Consider the following 16,946-nt stretch of genomic DNA (forward strand, 5'->3'; position numbering starts at 1 on the left):
TCAGCATCTCTGAGGATCTATCCTAGCCTCGGCATATTGACGTAATTACAATGAAGACATTATAGCAGCTATATTTAATTAGGGGTTCGAGGAGAATTAGTACAACAGCAAAGTTACTTGTAAATTTCTACAGATGTACTGTGGAGAGCATTCTAACTGATTGCATCACCGTCTGGTATGGAGGGGCCACTGCACAGGATCAGAAAAAGCTGCAGAAAGTTATAAACTCAGCCAGATCCTTCATGGACACCAGCCTCCTAAGCATTCAGGACACTTTCAAAAGGTAATGCCTGAAAAAAAGCAGTAGTCTTCATTAAGGAGTCCCATCACCCAGGACGTGCCCTCTTCTCATTGCTACCATCAAGGTGGAGCCTGAAGAGAAACACTCAACATTTCAGGAACAGCTTCTTCTCTTCCACCATCAGATTTCTTAATAGACAATGAACCCATGTACACTATTTTCACCTATTTTAGCACTACTTGTTTTAATTTATTATATATTTATTGTAATTTGTAGTTTGTTATTATGTATTGCAATGTACTGCTGTCGCAAAACAACAGATTGCATGATAAATGCCAGCAATATTAAACCTGATTCTGATTGTGGTCCAACCACATTGACACAATGGGGAAAAAAATGCTCACAAGTGCACACTTCCTCAGGAGTCAAAGGAAATTTGGCATGGCCCTGTCAATCCTTAACGATTTTTTAATCGATGCCAAAAGAAAGCATCCTACGTGGATGCACCACGGCCTGGCGTGGCATCTGCTTTGCCCGTGACCGCAGGAAACTACAAAGAGCTCAGTGTAATTGAAGATCACACTCATCCCAGACATTAACTGTAATCTTCATTCAGCCATTGCACTACCTCAATGCACTGTTGTAAGGAATTTATCTGTAGAAATTGCATGCAAAACAAGTTTTTCACTGTACCTTTGTGCATGTGACAATAATAAACCAACTTACCCAGATGAGGAACTAAAGGTGCTATCCACTGACGAAGAAAGATGTGTGCAAAGTAAGAAATGGGTCACAGTAACAATGCCTGTAACAATATTGCTGGGAGAGGAAGGTGATTTACACATGCAAGCCTGCCTTATCACTGAAGGATAAGCTCTGTTAAGTCTGACCTTTTTCTAGCTAAAGTTTATGTCCTTCATGGCCTGTCCATTTTACACCCATAATGCTCAACACAGATTTCTCGATCATTGGGATCCCTTCTGGGGAAGGTACGACCCATGTAAAAGGGATGGGTTGCACCCGAACCCAAGGGGGGAAGGTTTGCTAGAGCTGTTCGGGTGAGGGATGGGACTAGAATGATAGGGCTGAGGACAGGGTAGTTGGTTTACAGAGGCAGTGTGTAGTGAGACTGCAGCAAGGGCAGGCTGATGACAGGACAAAATTGCAGTCAACGGGATGAGTTGCAATGTAAAAAGGGTACAAAATCGACAACGGTTATAAACACAGAAATGAAGGTGTTATACTTAAATGTGAACAGTATATGGAATAAGGTAGATAAACTTGTAGTACAGTTACAGATTGGCATATTGTTATGGGCATCACTGAATCGTGGCTATAAGATTACATGTGGGAGCTTAGCGTGCAAGAATGCACATTGTATCGAAAGGACAGGCAGGTAGGCAGAGGGGGTGGGGAGCTGTGTTGGTAAAAAGAAATGAAATCAAATCATTAAAAAAAATAATATTGGTGTAAAATCATTGTGGGTTGAGCTAAGAAACTTCAAGGGTAAAAAGACCCTGTTGGGCTACAAATTACAATGAGAGATAGAAAATGCATGTCTAAAGGGAAAATTTGCCATAGTTATATTGCAAAGTGGAGTTCCACAGCCTCAACAACCCATGCATCACATCCAACAACAAGCTTCTCAAAAGATGCCTCGCCAGCTCAGGGATCAACAGATGTTCCATCACGCCCAAGGACAGAAGCTCAAGATGCAACGTAACAGCTAATGCACCACGGTCCTGGGCAACCGTGGGGCAGCCAGATGGCACGACCACCCTGCAAGGCAAGGCATTCAATTGTGCCCTGTGCTCTGGAGTACTCCATCAGTTTGGGATTGGATGGAAGGGTGGATATGAGGCATGATTGCAAGATCACGGGACAGCACAGTATTGTACTGGTTAGCAAAACACCATTACAGAGACAGTAACCCAAGTTAAAGTAAACCGATGTCCACAAGGAGTGTCTACATTCTCTACATAACTGTGTGGGTTTCCTCCTACGTGCCAAAGACACGCAGGTTAGTAGGTTTATTGGTCACATGGGTATGACTAGGCAACATGGAGTCATTGGACCAGAAGGGCCTGTTACAGTGATACACCTCTAAATCAGTAAGTCTGTGAAGAATCTTTTATGGAGAGGATTTCTATATGCAGGTAGATTGGCAAAATCAGGTTGGTGCTCGATCCCAAGAGGGGGAGTTTGTAAAATGCCTACGAGAGAGCTTTTTGGAGCAGCTCGTGGTAGAGCCTACTAGGGGATCAGCTATTCTTGACTGGGTGTTGTGCAATGAACTGGAATTGATTAGAGAGCTTAAAGGTAAAGGCACCCTTAGGAGGCAGTGATCATAATATAGAATTCATCCTGAAATGTGAGAAGCTAAAGTCAGATGTACCAGTATTACAGTGGAGTCAATGGAATTATAGAGGTGTGAGAGGTGCTGGCCAAAATTGATTGGAAGGGAACACTAGCAGGGATAATGGCTGGAGGATCTGGGAGCAATTGTTACATACCTCGTGGATATCTTGTGACTGTCTTATGACCATGATGCAATTGAGTATCTGATGAGCATGATGTAATGGTCTTGTGGAGGTCACATGATGTAATTTCCCCACCAATGAGGTCATGTGATGCCATGTTCTTACCAGGTATATAAAGGGAGACCCCCTGGTGTGACACAGTTAGTTTTTCCAGCTGACTTTTAAGTTTAGCAACACTTTCAGTACACTGGATGAACTCAGCAGGTCGGGCAGCATCAGTTAGAAATGATGAGTCGACGTTTCGGGCCGGAACCGATCGTCAGGACTGAAGAATGAAAGATGGGGTAGGATTTGAAGAATGCTTGTAGCTTCAGTTGAAAGACCAGTAATTTGAAAGACAAAGGGGTGGGGGAGGGGAAGCATTGACGTCATAGCCCTGAAAACAATGGGTAGTAGAAGGAGGCGGAACCATGAGGTAGTTGGGGGAGGGGGCAGAGTGACATAGAGATAGACGAAGGGAGGGGGAGGGAATTACCAGAAGTTGGAGAATTCTATGTTCATACTAAGGGGCTGGAGACTACCTAGACGGTATATGAGGTGTTGCTCCTCCAACTTGAGTTTAGCCTCATCATGGCAGTAGAGGAGGCCATGTATGGACATATCTGAATGGGAATGGGAAGCAGAGTTGAAGTGGTGGCTACCAGGAGATCCTGTCTGTTGTGACGGATGGAGTGGAGGTGCTCGACGAAGCAGACCCCAATCTGCGTCGTGTTTCACCGATGTTGAGGAGGCCGCACTGGGAGCACCGGATGCAATAGATGACCCCAACAGACTCACAAGTGAAGTGTTGTCTCACCTGGAAAGATTGGTTGAGGCCCTGAATGGTTGCAAGATGATACCCCATTATGCTGCGTATTCGTCTAATGATGCAGTTTCGTTTTAAAGTGGAGTTCTACTTTCTATTGTAAGTAGTGTTGGAGAGTGAAGACCTTACCAAAGTACGGGAACTTGCAGAGATGAGTAAAGCTGGTATTGTTCGGCGGCTTTGGAGAAGATCGACCTTTATTGAATCTTCATTCAAGAAATAGTGACCTGCATCTGAGATATCCTCTGCTAAAGCAGGAAGGATTGTGTAATGTCTATTCTCCGGAGGAAAAGGTCAGTTCCTTTAAACTGTTTTATTTCCGTTGTTGTGAATCCTGCGGACAAGGCAGGTTCCGGCTGGGATCAGCAGTAACGTTACGTCTTCAAGGAATTCTTTACCTCAGGAAAGTCTTTCCTAATTGACTGTATACATCTCTTGGACTTTCGAATTTACCGCTTCAAGAACTGTTTCCACATTTACTCTTTTAAGAACTGTCCCAGAGTTGCTGTATAGCAGTTAACTTCCGGTTAAATTAGATGTTTGAATATTTTTTTCACTATTGTTGATCAGAGTTTAATAAATGTTTGGATGTTTTTATAAAACCTGACTCAATTGATATATTCATTGTTGCCAGTCAGAAGGTGCAGGATAAATACATTCCAAAGAAGTAGTATTCTAAAGGTAGAATGATGCAACTGTGGCTGAAAGAGAAGTCAATGCCAACGTAAAAGCTAGAGAGGGCATATAATAGAGCAAACATTAGTGGGAAATTCAAGGATTAGGAAGCTTTCAATAAAGCAACAGAAGGCAACTACAAAAAAATCCTAAAAGAGGAAAAGATGGAGTACAAAGATAAGCTAGTCAATAATATTAAAGAGGATATGAAAAGTTTCTTCAGGTATATGACGTGTAAAAAGAAAGGAGTAGATATAGGACCTCTGGAAAATGATGCTGGAGAGGTAGTAATCAGGGACGAGGATATGGCAGATGAACTGAATAAGAATTTTGCATCAGCCTTCACTGTGGAACAAAGTAGTAGCATGCCAGAAGTTCAAGAGTGTCAGGGGGCAGAAATGAGTGAAGTCGCCATTGCAAGGGAGAAGGTGCTTGGGAAGCTGAAAGATCTTAAGATAGGTAAATCACCTGGACCAGGTGGTCTACACTTCAGGGTTCTGAAAAAGGTGGCTGAAGACATTGTGGAGGTATTAGTAATGATCTTTCAAGAACCAATGAATTCTGACATTGTTTCAGAGGAATGGAAATATTGCAAATATCACTCCGCTCTTCAAGAAGGGAGAGAGGCAGAAGAAAGGAAATTATAGGCCAGTTAGCCTGAACTTAGTGGTTGGGAAGATGTTGGAATCGATTGTCAAGGATGTAGTTTCAGAGTTTTTGGAGGCACATGATAAAATAGGCCAGGGTCAGCAAATGGGCAAAGAAGTGGCAGATACACTGGAATACAGGGTCAGACGATTAAAGGTTACAATTACAGATAGTGCAGAACAGACACAGAGAATAATTGTGAGGACGAGTACACAGGCAATGTGGAGGCCAAGTCTTTATGCTCATTTAAGGCAGAGGTTGATAGATTCTTGATTAGTCAAGGCATAATGAGATGCGGGGAGAAACCAGGAGATTGGGGCTGAGGGGGAAATGGATCAGCCATGATGAGATAGCAGAGCAGGCTCAATGGGCCAAATGACCCAATTCTGCTCCTATCTCTTATGGTCTTACAAGGGCCATGTCCGGTGTGTGGGATGTGTCAGTTTGATCTCGCAATGAGCAGTGAGTGAGCTGTCCACCCTCAGTTCTCCTTCTGCCACTCAGATGCAGCAAAATGCCCAAAGTTCAAATTGAGGGAAAGGACTTCCTGCCAGAAAGGGCAATAACTATCCCGAGGATTGTTCTAACTGGCATCCAAGCCAAAGGTTTAAAGATCTGTCACTTCCTGTAATAATTATGTTTGTTTTATAGAATGGATACCCAGTTCAAAGGCATATAGAGTGTGGCAGCACTTTAGTTCCTCTGAGCAATTCCTCTTGGCACACAGCTTGAATCTCATTTTTTATTTTGCCCCAGCCTTTAAGAGGAATAGATAGAGTGGATAGCCAGCACCTCTTCCCCAGGGCACCACTGCTCAGTACAAGAGGACATGGCTTTAAGGTAAGGGGTGGGAAGTTCAAAGGGGATATCAGAGGAAGGTTTTTTTTAAAACTCAAGAGAGTGGTTGGTGCGTGGAATGCACTGCCTGAGTCAGTGGTGGAGACAGATACACTAGTGAAATTTAAGAGACTACTAGACAGGTATATGGAGGAATTTAAGGTGGGGGGGGTTATATGGGAGGCAGGGTTTAAGGGTCAGCACAACATTGTGAGCCGAAGGGCCTGTACTGTGCTGTACTAGTCTATGTTCTATGTTCTTTATATTGATCATGAATAAATATCATCAACAGAAGGAAGGATGTCTAAGAAAATCATACAACTGTCACTAGAGCAAGTGTTGAAAGTACCCAGGTCCTACAGCTCACTTCTTCACCTTTGGCATCTTGAAGGATGGCATTTCTTTCCTTGTGAAGACATCAGACTAAACCGCAGTGTTCCAGTATACAGCGAGGAACTTGATATTCCTGCCCACCAATCCCAACCACATGTAAAAAACTAATCAAACATTTTTATCCACAGTATAAAAATTGCAAAAAACAGAAAAGCAATTTCAATCATTCAAGCACTTCAACATATTTATTAAACATTTGTTATATAACATAAATTATATTATGGGTAACAAAATTAAAAGTCACGTATCAGTCTAAAATTATCAAACTCCTGAAACTGGTGATTTCAGGATATTCCATGACCGTTCCTTTGCATTCTTCTGGTTTTGTGGGAGGTCTGGTGACAGGTAAACGAGGGACTAAAATTACAGTTGGTCAAATGGTGCAATCTCCCCCTTTTTTCCTATGTTTACACACCATCCAAACAAGAATAAAGTGAGAATGTGGTGAGGGATGGTCATTTGCCACCCTAGTGATTGTGATGTTTCACAAACACAATAGGAAAATGTACTCCCTTTTCAAATAAAAACTCTGAGCATAGTTTAAGAACTATGTTCCCTGTTTGCTTAGCAACCATGCCATCCATTATTAAACTCATCTCTTTACAAACTGTATGTGCATGTTAGGAATTGCAGCCTAGTCCGGGTTTTACGTTGTCTATCACAATTGATTCTGACACCTGCAATTATAATATCTTAATACCTTTGAAGGATTAATTACTGTCGACAGTGATGTTGAGTATTTTACATTCATAACCTAGGGAAACCCCAATGTGCTGAAACCTCCCATCTTATGCCATTTATCCAAGTCAAGTCATTGATTTCTACCCATTTCCCATCTTCTCAGCACTGCTAATAAAGGGATGTGAGCAGAACCCAATTTTTGTATCCACAGGGATGGACAAGGAAGGAAGCCTCCTTTGCAGAACATTTTTAATCAATAAGTGTCTTTGGCAGTTGCATGACACAGTGGGAAGGATAAATCAAAAGGACAAGATCAAAGTAAATATCTATTAAAAAGTATTCAGAAGACAAATAAAAGTGTAAGACGTTCCCTCAGCTTCTTAGCAGACTGGTAGCGTGGCAGAAGTTTTCATCTACTGCAGTCTCTGCTCAATGCTATTTGTTTGACCCAGTTTGTGACATTTACTTAAGCACTAGGTCCTTTTTATTTACTTAATCCTCTTAATCTAACTGATTCTCTTCACTCCCAGTCTACGGAACTGCTGATCAAACTATTGCATGGTGACCAATCATCTGGGATTTTATGCGTACTTCACAAAGAACAATTAGGGTGACTGCTTTTCAGACACAAGTTTATAATTAACAGGTCATTGGAATTTCTGAAACAAATAATAAACAATCAAGCATTTTCTTTTCCCCTGCCCTTGCCACACCCACAGTTACAATCAATGTATTGTAGGTCAGGACTGACTTGCTAGTACCACTCATTCAATACCAATGTAAAAGGAAGTTATGATGATGCATTGTAGATAACAGTCTGCAATAGGACAATTAATAGGGTCACAGATAAACTAAATCATGAATAGTTATAAAAAAAGATAAAGTAGACTAATAAATAAAACATTAAATTTAAAAGCTGATTTCTGAAAAACACTGAATAGCCATTCACCATACCTCAACCCCAGTCTCTTCCCAGGGGTCTTCACATCTGTTATCAAGGAAACAATACAATTTGATGCAATCTCTCCACTGAGGCAGTGAGTGTAGCTGGGGAATGGTTACAAGGGGCACTGGCAGACCTCTCACCCATGCATAAACTGTTAGCCTGCAAATGAGACTCCAGCCAACCCTACAGGCAAAGTCAGCAACTAGGGTGGCTGTTACAGGCACCCTCATCAGTCCGACCTGATTAACATCTTAAACTGGATGAAGAGTGAGATTACCACGTAGCTTCCCTCGGTCTCCCAGCTCAGGAACGCAACTGGTTTCCTACTTTTGCCCTGATTATAACTGGAAACACAACAAGCTTGGTATTTTTTTTGCACAGCTTCACCAATATGTTCAGTGAGATGCAGCAAGTATCAGAACAAAACATTCTAAATTAAATTCATGTGAAACTGCTGTTGATGAAAGTAACAGGAATAGTGAGGTACGTCACTTTTTCCAAGGCTTAGGATTCAAAATCCGCTGCGAGTTATTGCCAAATGTCATCAACACAGTCCTTAAAAAATACTGCGCGGTGGGGGGTGGGATGTCGTTATGAAACAAGTCATAGGTCTATTTGTAAAGAGTAGGAGTTACACTGGTGGACATCCTTTTACCTTCTGCTTCCACTTGGGGATTGATTTCAGTGAATACCAGATGTGATCCACAGCTGCAGGTCCATTACCAAGTCACGTTCTCCAAAGCACTCAGAAATATCAAAGCAGCCTCACTTAGTTACAATACCCTAAAAATACTGCTCACTAGCTTTGATAGTACTGCAATGGAGATCTCCTAAAACTAGGGTTAATGATGCTGCTCGGGGAGGGAAGAAAGGAACGGAGGATAGAGCATACTGTGATTGACATACCCAAACTCAACAGTGGGGGGAAAAAAAATGGAACAAAGTGAACTCAAAACATGTATATACCATTCAACCTTATAATAGTGAAAAGTGTCAATGTACAGCTTTTAATTAATCCACTTGAGCTCCACTGGCAAGGACAACTCCACAGCAAAATGTTTATGGTGGGTGCTGCTAATATTCGATGGCAACAGATTAGTTGTACTTAAGTACTCGTTAATGGTACTTAAACTACATGATATTTGCTAAGCACTTGCAATTAGGACAAAAGAAAAATTAGGTGGGATTTAATGGCTAATCCAGGTTCTAGACTAGTGCAAATGAAGTACAGATCCCACAGCGGCTGGGTGAGCAGGGAACCATCAAAACACGTCTCCTATAATCCCCTTTAGCTCCATCCAGGGCAAATCACATTCACACCATCAAGCAGGCTAGGCTGGTCACAGTTACACAGACACACCCTAGTAACAGCTCTTCTCCAACAGGAAGCACAATGTCCACTGATCTCAAATACGGCCTTCAGAAATAGATCTGTTTAGCATCAGAGGGAGCTTGTTCCATCGGACAATAGGGGCACTTTAATCTGCACAAAAAGAAACACGAAAGAATTGATACAGGAACAGATCTCATTGCTCAAAACAAAGAGTCATTAAATCTACGTTAAATATGTTGTCAGGCAAACATCAACACCTTTGCAAGCTATAATCAATGAGTTTCCACAAAGCATTAGAGGATCATATTTGCTGCATGTTGGTTGAAATTAGTTAGTTGAGATTAGTACCAAGGCAAAGACTGTGCCTTCTTAAAAACTGTAGCATCCACCTATATCACAAGGATGATGATGGCAGCAGAGAACATGGCAAAAGGCGACATCCTCCAGATGGTTCATGAAACTATTACTTTTGTCCCTTTTTCTTTTCAAATGTGTTTCTGCTACTGTTGCAGCCTGTGATCTACATTTGAGTGGTGTGTTTTTGGGCTGATTGAGCGATCTGGCACTTTGCTGTCTCCCAGGGCGTTCGGTGAAGCTTTGAGCAAAGCGTTTGGCCTCGAGGCCAAGGAGCCTGGAGATGGGGCACGAGCCTGTGATTGGCTCCATTTGTTGCCGATTAAAATGTCAAGGAAGATTGAAATAATCGAGGCGAGAGTGGAAAGCAAGTGGGTGTTCAGCACCGTCTACCAGCCTCTTGCTCACTGATGCCAGAGGAAGATGTCTGTGTGTGATGGTCTCTCTCTCTCGATGCTGCCGGAGGATTGTGCTGGAGTCCTGGGTCTTGGGCAAGGTTTAATCGACGCTGTTTGTGGATTGGACTCTGTTGTTCACTGTGCAGTTATGATGTGTTTCCGGCTGCTCCTTTTTTTGTTGCTATTTTGGGGGATTTTGGTTGGAGCAGTCTGCCGATAACTAGATTGAACTGAACTCTTGATTTTGTTTTATATTCTGTGATTTTTGCTCATTCTTCTCCCTTTCTTGCAGTGTATGGGTGTAGTGTGTGCCTGCGCTCCTTTGAACAGGTTCCAGTGTTTTCTTTATTTCACGGGTGAGTGTGGGGAAGACAAATCTCAGGGTTGTATACTGCATACATACTTTGATAATAAATGTACTTCGAATAAAGAGCCATAGTGTTCGTGATTGATACTGAAGTCAATGCAATGCAGAGATAGGCCTGAGGGAGTGAAACCAACAAATCCAGCCAGTTATGTACTAGGGAGGCAGTGGGAATGAGTAAAACAGAATACATGGAGGACAACGCTATACAAGTTAGAGGCTGCATTTCTTTACACCTAACAAAATATTACTTCCCATCCCCAAGCCAGCAGCCACTTTCAGAAAATCACAATTTCCACCAACCACATGTGACAGTCACTGCATCTGTAGTACTTACTTCCCGCCGTTGATCAGTTTGTTCAACGCATCTCTGGAGATGACGTGTCCGCAGATCAGTTTCATCGGAGGATTGGACTCAGTAGCCTGCTGTCGGAGGATGGGGCAGGCAAACACAGAGTGGTACCAGCACTTCTTCCCCAGCTCAATCTCAATCTGAAAGAAAGAAAAGGACAGTACATTTTTGCTTCTCTTCCTGGGTGAGGGGTAACATTAATTCTGCAGGAATTTGGTTCTTTCCGAGGTGTACAGCCAGTCAGCGGACATACCGCTAAAACAGAATGTTGTTTAGAATCTGCTAATGTGACATCAATAGGCAATACTCACCGGAAGCTCGTCCTTTTGGCTCCATATCCCCGTGCACTGTCGCTGTTCAATTACTGCCTTAATATTCAGCAGAACTGGCAATGCCAGACATCCAGCAGAAAAGCTGTGAAAGAAAGAATATTGTCAACGGGAGTGTCTCTGGACAAAGAGCAAGATCAGTTGTGGATTGGAAATGTCATCTTGTTTAACAAAACATCATTCCACGGCACTGCCCACTTCAAGATAGTAGAAAAGCCTTAGAGTTGGCAAAAGGTTACCATCTTCTCCACTTCCCACCAACCCCTCCCCATTAATTGACAATCTTATCAGGAAAAATAGGATGTGAGGAATGTATCTTTACTTTGTCTTCCGAGCACGGGATGGACTCACCCAACTTGGGCTGTGCCGTCAGCCTTTTCCTCCCCAACTTCCCCTTGCGCACTGCTGACTGACTTATGGGGGCAAACAAACTCTACTAGTGTAGCAGCAGATTGGAGGGAAATTTTCATTCTAAAGGAGGAATTTTTACGCAGCGCGACTCAGCTGCTGGCCTGGGCTTGAGAGTGAGGAAGGATATCAGAAAGTCTTGAGTCTTATTGAAAACCACCTGGAAGAACTGCAGACCAAAACTGAACAGTATTTTTTATCCCTTTCCACACAAGTGTATGACCGGGTGAGGGACCCTTTCTCTGAATCGACTGCTCAGCCAGAGAACCTGACCTCGAGGGAAGAGGAAGAACTTTGAGCTGCAGTCTGATCGTGCATTCAAGATGAGACTTACTGACCTGTCCCTGGACAAGTTCTGGATTTCTAAGAAAGAGTATCCAGCCATTCATGGGAAAGCAATGAACATTTTGGTGCAGTTTACATGTGTGAGCAAGCTTTTTCTTGTTTCACAAGCATCAAAAGCAAGGATATAAATCATCTCATTTCAGTTGAGGGTGAAATCTGCATGCGGTTATCTCAAGTTCGAAGCAGAAACGAGTATTGGTGCAGCAAAACAAAAACAAGCACAGGTTTCACATGCTAGGCCTATATTTGAGCTTGATCATGTCACTTAGTAAGAAAATGTTTTTTCAAAGTCTTGTATAAAATTGTGTCTTAGGCTATATTTTTATTCCTATTACTTTGGCTTATGGTTTTTAGTAGCTTTACTGTTCAATAACGTCAATAAATTTTCATATTGTAAATAGCATTAAAATCAATTTAAAACTTTTATTTAAATTAAACCTACCGAGCCTATCTTTAGAAAAATTAAGTCCCAATTTGGCTTAAGCCAGTTACTTAACAGAAATTTATTATGTTTTCCTTATGAGTTTTTAAAATTTATGAAAGGTAAAGCTTAATTTCAAGAAAGGCAAGCTAAGCTTAACTACCTGCTCTTTTATCAAGAAAGGTTGACTAAAAATTCATTCCCTACTCAAAAGAGCATTGATAATTATTTTTGGATTATTATATCTACAACTTACTAGTCATGCTAACGAACCGTTAGTTCTAGATATAATAATTTTTACGCAAGGGTTCCCCAAGACCTGAAAATTATTTCAGGGGTTCCTCCAGGGCAAAAGGGTTGAGAAAGACTGATTTAAACTGAACAATTTTCAGAAACACAAGCAACTAGAATCCTGCATCACAAAAGGCAGCATTTAGTACTATGTGCCTATCCCAACTTTTTAAGAGCTACTAAATTAGCCTCAAATTCATGGCTCTTCATGCAAGCGTCTGTAAGTACTTTCTGTCCAAGTCCTCCTCTAATTCCCCTTGTAAAATTTACTGCTGAATTTTGTACCAATACCCAGGTAAATCCAGACCTTAATAGCACCTGGCATGAAGACATTTTGTCTTGTTTCCTCCATTGTTCTTTTTGCTAGTTATTTTTGTATTGCTTCAACAAAATAATTGATTTTTTTAAGAACACCTCTATTAAATTCAGTTGAAACCCCCAGCTGCTCTGCAGCATCAGGTTTGAGAGCTTCCAAATTGTCCATGGTTCAATCGCTGGTTTTCCCCACAAACTCTAAGCCAGTTCAAACCAATTTCTGCTCCAGACTCTACTATTCCTTATGCCACCCTCATAAAGATTGCTGGCTCTTTCTGGAACAAATTGTTCCAGTTCCTCACTCAGCTAACTTTCAATCGAGCCTTGTGCAAGCACATTTACACCTACGCAATCCATCTAACTGTTTGCATATTTCTCACATAAAATCTCACAAGACCATAAGACATGGAACTATTTCAGCCTGGAGTCTTCTCCGCCATTTCATCACAGCCAATTTATTATCCCTCTCAACCCCATTCTCTTGATAACTACTTACACCCTTAGTAATCAAGAGCCTACCAACCTCTGCTTTAAATATACCCAATGACTCGGCCTCCACACCTGACTACAGCAAAGAATTCCACAGATTCTCCACCCTCTGGCTAAAGAAATTCCTCATCTGTTCTCAAGGGATGCTCTTGCATTCAGAGGCTGTGCCCTCTAGACCTAAATTCCCCCACTTTAGGAGCATCCTCTCTGCATCTACTCTATCTAGGCCTTCCAATATTTGATAGGTTTCAATGAGATACCCCCTCACTCTTCTAAACTCCAGCAAGTACAGGCCCAGAACCATCAAACTCACATGTTAACTCTTTCATTACTGGAATAATTCTCATGAACTTCCTCTGGACCCTCTCTAATGTCAGCACATCCTTTCTTAGATAAGGGGCCCAAAACTGCTCACAATACTCCAAATGAGGCCTCCCTAGTGTCTTACAAAGCCTCAGTATTACATCCTTGCTTTTATCTATGCTGACATTGCACTTGCCTTGCCAGTTCATGACCACTGTCTCAACCTGCAAGTTAACCATTAGGGAATCTTGCACAAGGACACCAAGTCCCTTTGAATATCTGATTTCTGAAATTGATCCCTGTTGAGGAAATAGTCTATGTCTCTATTCTATCTACCAAAATACATGACCATACACATCTCTACTGCATTCCATCTGCCAGTTTGCTCGTTCTCCTAACCTGTCCAAGTCCTTCTGCAGACTCCCTACTTCTACAGATAGCGCCGCGTACAGCGGCCGTGTTGTGGGCTCCGTTCCAACTTTACAGTGTACTGCTAATTTCTGCAATTTCCTTGGCATTTCTTGTTCAAGAAGCTGATAGTCACATCAGTTATGATTGACTGACTCTCCTGAACATCGGGAAGACGTTTACCCACTATGTGCCGCCTTTTCTACACTGGGGACCCCTGCTTGCACGATCCATGGGAGGCTCATTACCCCGGAAGTGGCGCCGGAGGCGAGGTAAAAGGGCCGGCGTGCTAATCGGCTGTCGCTCCCCAGCATACTCCGAGGTAACGTTCAGTCCCTGGACAACAAGCTGTGCAAACTGAGAGCCAAAACCTCCTATCGGCAGGAAACAAAGGAATGTAATGGTTAGTGCTTCTGGAGACCTGGCTGATGGCGGGGATACCGGATTGTGCCATCGAGCCCTCTGGGTTCCCTGTTCTGGGTGGACAGGTGAAAAAACCTCTCTGGGAAGAGTAAAGGAGTAGGGGTATGCTTCATGGCCAATAATATTTGGTGCAACCCCTGGGAATGTGCATGCCCTCAAATCCTATTGTTCCCTGGATCTGGAGTACCTTGTGCTGCTGTGTAGACCTTTGTGGCTGCCTTGGGAGGGCATGGCTGTTATTATCACAGTTGTGTATATTCCACCACAGGCTGATACCAACCTGGCTCTCAAGGAACTGTACAAGGCCATCAACACCCTGGAGACGGCACACCCAGAGGCTGCCTTTATCGTCGCCAGTGACTTTAATAGTGTCACTGTCTAAAGACTCTGTGAAGTTTTGTCAACACATCCAGGTGAGCACACAACCACTGCTACTCTCCCTTCCGCGACGCTTACAAAGCACTCCCCCATCCACTGTTTGGAAAATCAGATCACTCCTCCATCTTGCTTCTGCCCATGTACAATCAGAAGCTGAAACAAGAGGCGGCCATTGTTAAAACCATCCACTACTGGTCCAACCAATCGGCCTCCATGCTATAGAACTGCTTTGATGATGCCAAATGGAATGTCTTTCACGTTGAGGATGTCTCCGAGTTCACGGAAGAGGTCATGAGCTTCGTCCGGAAGTGCATCCAGGATGTTGTTCCCCAGAAATTGGTCAGGGTCTACCCAAACCAGAAACACTGGATCAACAGTTCCATGCGAGACATTGCTGGTAAACAGCAGGAGCTCAAGAAATGCGGCTACGATCTGCTCAAAGTCATCAAGGCAGCAAAACAAAAATACAGGGGCAAGATCTAGACACAACTTTATACCAACAATACACACAGCTTATTGCAAGGTCTGCACACCATTGCAGACTTTAAAGCTAAATGCAGTCACTGACTCTCTCCCAGATAAATCTTCTTTATGCTTGGTTTGATGTTGCCAACACTGAGCCCCCGAAGCAACCTGCGCCTTGGTCATCTCTGAGGCTGAAGTACGCAGGTGTTTCCAACGAGTGGACAGTCGCAAGGCTGCGGGACCAGAACGAGTACTCAGGATGTGCATGGCACAACTGACCAGTGTGTTTACAGATACTTTTAATCTCTCCCTCTCCCAGTGTAGTGTGCCCTCCTGCTTCAAAACGTCCACCATTGTCCCTGTACCTAAAAAGACCAGGGTAACATGTCTGAACGACTGGCATCCTGTCACACTCACCTCAATAGTAAGCAAATGCTTTGAGAGGCTGGTCAAGGACTACGTCTGTAACATGCTACCACCCACACTGGACCCCTAGAATTCGCCTGACACAACCGATTGACAGATGACGCAATAGTCACTGCTCTACACAGCATACCTGGAGAAGGATGCTTATGTGAGAATGCTGTTCTTGGATTCAACACCATAATTCATGTAGGCTTGACAAGAAGCTCAGAGACCTCAGCCTTCACCCTGCATAGTGTAGCTGGATCCTGGATTTCCTGTCAGATCGCCGGCAGGTGGTAAGGGTGGGCTCCCTCATCTCTGCCCTCTGACCCTCAACACAGGTGCCCCCCAGGGCTGTGTACTAAGCCCCCTCCTTTACTCTCTGTATACCCATGACTGTGTCGCTCCAATCTGCTACTTAAATTTGGGGACGACACTACACTGATTGGCCTAATCTCAAATAATAATGAGGCAGCCTACAGAGAGGAAGTCATCGCCCTGACACAGTGGTGTCAAGAAAACAACCTCTCCCTCAACGTCGCAAAAACGAAGGAGCTGGTTGTAAGGAGGAATGGAGACAGGCTAACCCCTATTGACATCAATGGATCTGGGGTCGAGAGGGCGAACAGCTTTAAGTTCCTCAGCATACACATTACAGAGGATCTCATGTGGTCTGTACATACCAGCTGTGTGGTGAAAGTAGTACAACAGCACCTCTTTCACCTCAGATGGTTGAGGAAATTTGGTGTGGGCCCCCAAATCCTAAGAACTTTCTATGGGAGCACAATTGAGAGCATCCTGACTGGCTGCATCACTGCCTGGTATGGGAACTGTACTTCACTCAATCACAGGACTCTGCAGAGAGTGGTGCGGACAGCCCAGCGCATCTGTAGATGGGAACTTCCCACCATTCAGGACATTTACAAAGACAGGTGTGTAAAAAGGGCCCAAAGGATCATTGGGAACCCGAGTCACCCCAACCACAGACTGTTCCAGCAGCTGCTATCTGGGAAACAATACTGCAGCATAAAAGCCAGGACCGACAGGCTCCAGGACAGCTTCTTCCACCAGGCCGTCAGACTGGTTCATTCACACTGATACAACTGTATTTCTATGCTATACTGACTGTCCTGTTGTACATGCTGTTTACTACAAATTACTATAAGTTGCACATTGCACATTTAGATGGAGGCATAACAAAGATTTTTACTCCTCATGTATGTGAAGGATGTAAGTAATAGTCAATTCAATTCAATACTACCTGCCCCTGCACCTATCATTGAATTATCTGCAAACTTGGTTATAAAGCATCAATTCTGTCATCTAAATCATTGACATATAAAGTGAAAAGAGGCAGTCACACCACCGACCCCTCCAGAACATCACTAGTCACTAGCAG

At 43.2% G+C, this 16,946-nt stretch overlaps 1 protein-coding gene across 1 annotated transcript in view; it reads right to left on the reverse strand.

Moving 5' to 3' along the window:
- Positions 1-6,302: 6,302 nt before the first annotated feature.
- Positions 6,303-16,946, reverse strand: part of rmnd5b (required for meiotic nuclear division 5 homolog B) — a 50,017-nt gene continuing 39,373 nt past the window's right edge. The window contains exons 7-9 of the mRNA XM_072263637.1: positions 10,879-10,981; positions 10,553-10,707; positions 6,303-9,249 (exon numbers count right to left, since the gene is read on the reverse strand). Coding sequence (XP_072119738.1) covers positions 9,186-9,249; positions 10,553-10,707; positions 10,879-10,981 — 322 coding nt within the window. The 3' untranslated portion in view covers positions 6,303-9,185. The remainder of the gene's footprint in view (positions 9,250-10,552; positions 10,708-10,878; positions 10,982-16,946) is intronic.

This window comes from Mobula birostris, chromosome 7, assembly GCF_030028105.1.
Source record: "Mobula birostris isolate sMobBir1 chromosome 7, sMobBir1.hap1, whole genome shotgun sequence".
In the NCBI taxonomy this organism is placed as follows: Eukaryota; Metazoa; Chordata; class Chondrichthyes; order Myliobatiformes; family Myliobatidae; genus Mobula; species Mobula birostris.